The following is a 9,365-nucleotide window of genomic DNA, read 5'->3' on the forward strand; positions in this document are numbered from 1 at the left end:
CGCTCTGCGCACAGTCACTCAGGCTCTCGTCACCTCCCGCCTGGACTACTGTAATGCTCTATACATGGGGCTCCCTGTGGGGAGCATCCGGAGACTGCAACTGGTCCAGAATGCGGCCGCGCGGGCGGTGTTGGGAGGGACTCGTCGCTCCCATGTAACACCGCTGCTGCGCGAGCTGCACTGGTTACCAGTGGCTTTCTGGGTGCGCTTTAAGGTGTTAGTTACCACCTTTAAAGCGCTCCATGGCATCGGGCCTGGATATCTCCGAGACCGCCTTCTGCCACAGATCCCCTCTCACAGACCGGTACGCTCCCATAGAGCGGGCCTCCTCAGGGTGCCGTCGGCCAAGCAGTGTCGGCTGGCGACCCCCAGGGGGAGGGCCTTCTCTGTGGGTGCCCCCACCCTCTGGAACGAACTACCCCCCGAGATCCGGACGATTCCGGACCTCCTACCTTTTCGCCGCGCCCTCAAGACATGGCTTTTTCAACAAGCGGGTCTGGCCTAGGGAAAATTTTTTAAATAGGGACAATTTTTAATTTAAATCTTAATTAATTATACAGCGAAAAAAAAATATTTGGTTTTTAATAGGTTTTTATGGGGAGACGATGTTTTATGTGTTTTAATATGCTGTAAGCCGCCCTGAGTCCTATAGGGAGAAGGGCGGCATATAAATCCTATAAAATAAATAAATAAATAAATAAATAAATATGAGTGCTGCAAACATACATCAATAATTAAAATACCTTTGATACTGTTCCTTCTTTGTTTAATCAAAATGCCTTTTGAACAAATAAAAACTGTATATAATTGAAAATTGTTAATGTGGAATTCTTTGTGACCTGGATTAACAGCTGTGTATAAAATTTAGGCCAAGCAACTGTATAGTCAGAGGCACTTAGAATTTATTCCAGAAACAGGATTGAAGCAAATAGGTCTGCATAGTCAGAATATGATTAGTAAAATGCATCTGAAGAGCTTTATAAAATTGCATAACTTGAAATACTGTTAAGCTTTCACTTTTTTACAAAGTCCATTGTTTTTATCTTCTAGCTTCTCTCCAGAAACCTATGACTGGGGATATCTAAATAACAGTTTAATGGTTCAAGTTGGATCTCTGCAACATGATTTCACATCAGAGTCTCCACGACGAAGCCCAATATAACAACAGACCAATGATACTCCCTCCACATTATTCAATTTTAGTAAGAAGGGTTATTTTGCAAGGACTTACATATTTAAATTATGTAAAAAGAACTGAGTCACCTTTTATAATGTTAAAAATATTTGAGTTTTAAAGATTTGAGATCTGTTTCCTATATTTGCAATTTAGAAAAATAGTTTGAAAAACTCTAAATTGTTTTTTGGGGGGAAGTCAAATATTTAAAATGTGAATATGTATAGACATGGTGGTGTTTAAAATGTTAATTTAATTGTACAATATAATGCCCAGTGAAACCTATGCTGATAGGAGTTTTTGACCTGTTTAACGTGCAAATTTGTTTAACATGCAAATTTAACTATTTAAAATGTATTATTAGTTTTAGTAAATTGGTCGTTAAAATAATTTTGTATACCTTTACTGATACATAAGTGAGGGTGACAGACAGAGTGGAAGAACTGTTTTCTCTCACTAAGACTGTCTATTTTTTATTTCAACTTCCTGTCCGCTTTGATTATATAGGAAGCTACTAAATTTAAAAAACAGAGAAGAATTTGTCCTGAGGTACACTTTACAGTTGTGTTAGCTTCAGCAGTCCATATAATAAATTGGAGTTTACAGTACTGACTTGTCATGGCCAGATCTTCTCTAAAAGAGTGTACATAAAATTTCTATTTGCATGTGTACTTTGATTCAGGACTACATTTCTGAATTTTCTTCACTTTGGACATTCATTTGTAAGGAAAACCAATCCAATCTAACTATTCTTTTTCAAAATAGAGCTAAGTGTGCACTTCTTACTTTCTCTCACCTCATAGTCAGTCTGCAAGCTTGTGACTCATCCAACAAAACACATCTTTGTGCAAATGCCACATGTAATGTGTATGCAAATCTAAATATTTTATGAAAAATATTTATACAGGTAGTCCTTGGCTTTCAACCATTCGTTTAGTAACCATTCAAAATTTCAATGGCACTGAAAAAAGTGATTATGACTGTTTTTCACACCTTGTGACCATTGCAGCATCCCCATGGTCATGTGATCAAAATTTGGCCGCTGGACAATTTGCATGTATTTATCATGGCTGCAGTGTCCCAGAGTCATGGGATCACCTTTTGCAAAGATGATGAGGAAGCCAGATTCACTTAATAACCGTTTTACTAAGTGAACAACCGCGGCAATTCATTTAATAACGGTAGCAAGAAAGGTCATAAAATGCAAAACTCACTTAACAACTATCTTACTTAGCAGTTGAAATTTTGGGCTGAGTTGTGCTTATAAGTTGAGGACTTCATGTATATTATTTATTTTAAACTTCTCAAAGCACTTTACAATCATTATAAAGGCAGAAATTCTTGCCCATGTATTCAATCCTCGGTGACAATTACAATCTCCCCAGATCCAAGAAAGCCTTTTCCAGGTGGGGTTAAATTGTGACCTGTTTAAGGGCAACCAGGACCATGTCCTAATGCAAAGAAGCTTTCCCCCAACCTTGAACCCCTCAATTAATCCCTTTAAGCTAATTCAAAGTAGCCATGATGAGAAAGAGGCACGACAACAAATGACAGGACAAACCATCACAAGTGCCTGGGTGGCAAGCTGCACCTCAAAATGCTCTGCAAATTTATTGTAACAGGTTGCTGAAAGTTGTAAAAGAATAGTTCCCAAGGCAGACGACATGAAACGCAAAACAAAATCAAACAAATAAAAACGGATGTATACATCAGAAACAGTACGGCGCTAGCTTTACGTTAGTCTTACGCTGGTAGAGCAAAGAAGAAATCCCATCTCTTTTGCTTCCATGGCAATCCTTTCCTCCCCAGTCAGGGTAAATCGCTACCGATTTATGCTGGCTGGGGAGGAAAGGCTTGCAAGGAACCAAATTAGGTGCAATTTCTTCTTAGCGCCGCCAGCGAAAGAGTAGCATAAAGCTAGCGCTGGCAGTGCTAAGAACAAATTGTGGTTCATGCTGGCTGGAGAGGAAAGGATTGCAATGGAAGCAAAAGTGACGGGATTTCTCCTTCTTGATTGTGCCACATGGCCCAGCGAGGGAGCAGCCTTCTCTACCCTGACTTCCTGAGCTCGTCAAAATGTAAGTAAGCGAATGGAGACTGGGTGGACAAGGCCCATAGGGCTTTGGAGAAACCAAGGGGCAGGAGGCAGAGCATGGGATATCTTAGAGGGTGGGGGAGGCCACTTAGGAGTGCCTGTGCCTGCACTAGGCCTCCCTTGGTTTCTCCCATCCCTAAGATCCCATGCTCTACCTAACGACCCACACATTTGTTTAATGAATACATTGGGGAAAGCAGGGACAGGGAGGTCGTTGCTTCATTTACATTTCATTTAAAGTAGTCTTTGACTTCTGATATGAATGGGCAGGCTCCATTTCTGTTGTAAGACGAAGACTACCTGTAGTAAACAACTATACATTAAATCTTTTTCTCCCAGAAACTGCCAACTACTCATTCCCTTGAATTTCTCATGATGTTCAAGAGAAGAAAACATATGGCTAAATGAAGATACTCCTCTGTTCACAGAATAAAATCTGCCTTATTTGGGAGATCCCTTCCTCCTCATTTTCCAACCCATTCCTTTTCTGGCAATTCCTATAACTGAGAGAGACATTTGAAGGGCTTTGTGGGGAAGCAGGAAACATAAATCACCAGGCACAGATTCCCACACTGTTGTAATCATCACATTGTCTGTAACAAAATATACAGGATTGTATATTGTATTTGATTGTATTCAAAACTGAGTTCCAAATTATTTGGGATGTTTTCAATATTAGAACATTTCTTTCATAGCAATAAAAGTTAGGCAATGTATCCAAATCTATAAAGGAAAGGAAAGACAGTCTTTCATTTAGTCTGCAGATTGTTTTATCCTTCATATGGTAACCAACATTCTTGCAAACATACACTAAATCTGGTATATATTTACTCAGAAGGGAACCACAATATTCAATTAATCTTAGCATAAAATACAGGAAGAATGAAGCTTAAATGAAGCTTCTTCATTTAAAGGAAGAATGAAGTTTGGCACTATGTTTATTTGAACTCCAAACAATGGGGTTTATTTTTTACTATAGTGTGTATAAGATTTGCATCTTTATTAGATTACTGTATCATAAAAAGGAAAGGGAATAAAGCAAAAAGCAGCAATGGAGGTTCTCATTCTGAAAAGGAAAATTCTAAAGGTGACAAATATAATGAGGCAATGGTGGTATTTACATTAGCAGTAATGGGGGAAATCAAGCTTAGAAAATGTAGCATCTAAAGTTTTGACCACCATCATCTCTCAGTTATGTTCAATGGAATGGAAAGCAACTTCTTTTGTCCATTTCCTTCTATTGTTAATCAGAGTAATAAGAGTAGCAGTAGACAACTCTTTTCATTGTGGCCGAATTCAGCCACTTGGAAATTCTTGTTTCTATATGTCAGGTTCAAGGACTTCTTTCAAATCTGTATATTACTAAATAAAAACTCATATGCTGTCTATTACACACAACTAGCTATTTTTGAAAAACTGCATTATTTCTTTAAACAAATAGAACAGCTGAGCAGACAAAGAAATAATTAAAGCGATGCTTTGAACTCTCAAATGAGACTCAGAATTCCAGAAATAATTGTAGGACTTCTTGCGTTTGGCCATATTTTAGCAATTAAATTCCTTATTCAATATAAAAGCAATTCAATAGTCAAGAAGTCTGAAAACTAATGACTACAACAACATTGTTTTCTACTTATAAGTTCACTTCTGTTTTTTGGTACTTCATTTCTGTATTTTTAGCCAATTTTTAACCAATTAAATAAATAGTAGCCTTCACAATCTTGGATGTAAACAAAATTCCTGAGTAATCTATTCCTGTAATCTTATTCATAGGACCTTAACTTAGAATCAACATCTACCTTAGCACAAGATACACATGAAATGAGATCTGCTGGCTTCATCCATAAAAATATCAACATAAGCAAATGAATAAGACAAAGTAATACTTCTAAAATAGATATATCATTAAACTTGTATTCAGCATTAAGAGAGAAAAACAATATTTTGCTTACCTTAAATAAGGAAGTAATTGAAAGAAAGCTTCAAGAATTCATGTCCATGTGACTTGAGTTTCAGGAAGCAGACACCAAGGAAGAACTGAAGCTATAAAAACCTTGCATATGGATTCCATGCTAACTCAGCAGTATTTACCATTAACATGTGGAAATTAAACACTTTGAAGTATCAATTTCCATTCAAAAGACAACATTAAAAATAGCAAAATTACAGATCTCATGCTTTAAAATTTGCCCACAAATTCTGAAGCCTATAGGTCTTTTGAGCAGGGGGGCATTTATCTACCCCTGCAGCTGGCAACACACTAGACTATTTTGAACTTTCCCATTATCTTTTAGATTAGATATTGGGGAAAAGTATAAGAAATGGATGAATTCACAAAAATAATCTCCATTCCATTGGACAAAATCTTATGTCTGATTCATCACAAATTGGATGTTACAAAGCTTATTAATAAGAAATAGATCTTACCAGTAACAGATCTTACCAGTAACATTAAATTCTAAGGCACATAGCAGTTTCCCTAGTTTCACAATCTGTTACCACAAGACTATTCTTGTCTACCATAAAGATCTGACGTTCATATTTATTGAATGCAATCTTTAGAATATGGCTCACTATTGATTTCAATAAACAATGAAGTCTTAAATTATAAGGGCAATACATTACAGTTTTCTTCATTTAGTTATCACTGGAAAATTTCACACATGTAGAAAAATATATAGTTGAGAATAAATAATACTTCATTTTTAAATACTTAAATCACAAAGTTATGGAATTATGTTGTTTAAAGCATGCAGTATAAATAGACATACAAACACACACACACATGAACAATAACAGCAGACATGTCTTAAATTAGAAGATGTTAAGAGCACTTTTAATTCATTTTGTAAAGACTGTTTTACTTATCAAAGCAAAGCAAAATATGTACAAATCTGTATATTGTACTTAAACTGACATTCATTCAAACATCCCTCACAGAATACAAATATTACATTACAAACAGTTTTTAAATAAGGTGCTCATTCACAATTTGCAGACTTCCTCCTACTGCAGATTAAGAATTTAAATGTTTATTACCTGCAACTGTTCTCTGATAACTAGTTGTTAAAGATTTAGGAACAAATGTATAGAATATCCATTTTATTACATTTTATTAGAGACTATATTTTAAAGGTGTAATTACAGATTGCATAGATAGGATGTGCTCTGTTGAATTCTGGAAGTGACTTTTGGACATTTGTCTGTGAAAATATTTTATTTTATTTTATTTGAATAGAAGAGCACCAGAATAAGAGGAATTTGTAAGGTTTTTGAAATGGAAGATTTAAAGTCCATGACTCTAAAGCTTGAGCCAATTTTTTTAAGGTAGTAGCAGTTAATGGGAAAAGCCTTTCATCATTCACTCAGAATAAAAACTGATAAAGTAATTTAATCCAGTTTTGTCTCCTCACAGAGAAAGCAGCTGTGCTGTAGAAAAATGAAAAAAAGGAAAAGGAAAAGAGGAGAGGGCAAGGAGGCAAACACAAAAATAACTTGAGATTCCCCAATAACTAGTTCCCCTGGATGCCAAGGGGCTTATTTTAATAAAATATTTACTGGCCATGACAGAGACTGTAACAAACAAATGAAATATAAATGCAAGAAAGCATTTTTCTTACATATCATCAATTCCTCCAAATAAACATAAAAAACACATTTCCACTAGGTATTTTTAGGAAATGCTGCAAGAATCTTTTCCATGTGAGCAATGCAGCCTGGATGAAGTTCCTGCATGTTGATGTAAAGCAAGAGAGGCAACATTTCTTTTGAATGATAATGAAACAAAAGTAGTAGAGAGTAAGAACAGTGAAACAGTTAAAAACAAACATAATTTACATAATTAAAGCCAGGTATTTTATACATAAATATTTTGTCCAATGTCTTAACCTTTTTTATTTTAAATATTCAAGTTGGAAATATATATATATTCTTGCCTTTCTAGAACAGTTTTGTATGCAGATTGGCTTCATTTTGCCTGGTGTTAAATTGGTGGCTGCTTCTACCAATAGGTACCAAGCCTTCGTTAACTTTTCTGTTGCAGTAAGACTTTGAAATTCTGTAGCTCTCGTATACTTGTAGAAAGTCTGTGAGGAAGAGAAGGGAAGAAAGACTGAGTCTAGAGAAGTTCAGTATTAAAAGAAGGAAGCACTTCGTACATGAAACACCAGCTTGACTTTTAGATCAAATCAGCAATTTGATCTAAAACTTAGTACTGCAGTTCGTTAAAATAATGATCTTATCCACCTTCAACACTATGTGTGTGTCTGATGCACTTAAAGTCTAGAGCTATTTAATTTGACTAAAATGGATTAGATTCCCTTTTATCGTGAATGGTGGTACTGTGTAAGTTACCGTGAGAGGAGATTATAGCTTTTGGAGAAAATACAGATAATCCTGACTTAACAATTGGCACCGTAACACTTACCGTACTTGAAGATAAAATGGACTCAAAAAGAGTTAGTTACAAACTTGTTTTCAAAATTACGACTGCAGTACTATCCCCCATTGTCACATGACTGCATTTCAGATATTTGGTTACTGTCTTGCATTTACTACAGACACGTGACTGTGATTTGCAACAATTTTTATGTTTTTTGTCAGAAAACAACAAAAGACACCATTGGATATGCTGGATTTGCTAAATGACCACATGATTTGCTTAACAACCATGGAGCCTAGCTTAACAACTATCATAAAAATGATCATAAAATTGAGTCAAATTAATTATTGCAACGATTTATGACAAGAATTCTGGACTTAATTGTGGTCATAAATTGAGGACTACTTGTACATATATATTTTTAAAGTCCATATCACATGAAGAAAGAGCCCAGCCTATCACTACATAGCTATAACAAATTTCACTTGCAACTTACCTTCCAAATGCATTCAGAAGAGCAACTATTTCTTGCCGTGTCAATTGAAAACCTTTTGATGGATTGTTCTCAGAAAGATTCTTTATTTCTTTTTCAGAGAATAAGATTTTCAAAGCAGTTCCTAAACCCTGAGTCTGAAAGAGAGCCAATATATTAAATAGCAAGAGTACAATATACATTAATTAACAACTTTGGGCACTTCTACACTGCCATCATTTCTACTCTCCAATCTCTCAAAAGTGATTTGAAAACTAATTATCATCTCTATTTCAGCAACTCAGGCCAAGAACCCAGAGTAAAGTCACAACTAGTCCCTGGTAGGGGCAGGTCTTATATCAACAAAATCCTCTCATTCTCACTTCACCTCAAAACAGATAGAAAATTTAAAAAGCAGATCAGTCTCCATTTGCTAAATGCACATTGTTTTGTTTTCAGTTCAGTTTATTAAATTAATTATTGAATGAAAAATTAAAACTTCATTTTCAAGGAATTAAAAGGAGCCATGGTGGCATAGTGGTTAAAATGCAGTATTGCAGCTGACTCTGCCCACTACCAGAAGTTCGATCCTGGCTGGCTCAAAGATGATTCAGCCTTTCATCCTTCCAAGGTCGGTAAATTGTTGGGGGAAATATGCTGATTCTATAAACTGCTTAGAGAGTTCTATAAGGCACTATAAAGCGGTATATAAGTCTAAGTGCTATTCTATGCAGTATTTTAATATAAACATCAAATAATATTGCATAATATAGTATGTATTCCTGGGCGCAACCTGGGCGTCCTCCTGGATGCTCAGCTGTCTTTAGACGATCATGTGACGGCCGTGGCCAGGGGGGCTTTTCATCAGGCTCGCTGATACGCCAGTTGCGCCCCTCTCTGGATCGGGACGCCCTACGCACGGTCACTCAAGCCCTCGTTGTTTCCCGCCTGGACTATTGCAACGCTCTCTACATGGGGCTCCCCTTCAGGTGCACCTAGAGGCTCCAGCTAGTTCAGAATGCAGCCGCGCGGGGGATTTTGGGGGCCTCTAGATACTCCCATGTAACACCTCTCCTGCGCGAGCTGCACTGGCTGCCGGTGGCCTTCCGGGTGCGCTTCAAGGTGTTAGTAACAACTTTTAAGCGCTCCATGGCAATGGACCTAGGTATTTGCAAGACCGCCTCCTACCAAATATCTCCCTTCGACCAGTCCGCTCCCATAGAGAGGGCCTCCTTAGGGTGCC

At 36.9% G+C, this 9,365-nt stretch overlaps 2 protein-coding genes across 2 annotated transcripts in view; one reads left to right on the forward strand and one right to left on the reverse strand.

Annotated features, from left to right (window-relative positions):
* The window catches only part of LOC107297850 (integral membrane protein GPR137B), a gene marked incomplete at its 5' end in the record, with an annotated part of 4,294 nt that extends 2,513 nt beyond the window's left edge, over nucleotides 1-1,781 (forward strand). Inside the window, 1 exon segment of the mRNA XM_015827209.1 lies at nucleotides 1,051-1,781. Within this exon segment, the coding sequence (XP_015682695.1) occupies nucleotides 1,051-1,162 (112 nt within the window).
* Nucleotides 1,782-6,078: 4,297 nt separating this feature from the next.
* The window catches only part of LOC107297851 (ERO1-like protein beta), a gene marked incomplete at its 5' end in the record, with an annotated part of 11,477 nt that continues 8,190 nt past the window's right edge, over nucleotides 6,079-9,365 (reverse strand). The window contains 2 exon segments of the mRNA XM_015827210.1: nucleotides 6,079-7,354; nucleotides 8,147-8,280. Coding sequence (XP_015682696.1) covers nucleotides 7,294-7,354; nucleotides 8,147-8,280 — 195 coding nt within the window.

This window comes from Protobothrops mucrosquamatus, unplaced genomic scaffold (assembly GCF_001527695.2).
Source record: "Protobothrops mucrosquamatus isolate PMUCROS unplaced genomic scaffold, P.Mucros_1.0 scaffold3565, whole genome shotgun sequence".
Classification (NCBI taxonomy): domain Eukaryota; kingdom Metazoa; phylum Chordata; class Lepidosauria; order Squamata; family Viperidae; genus Protobothrops; species Protobothrops mucrosquamatus.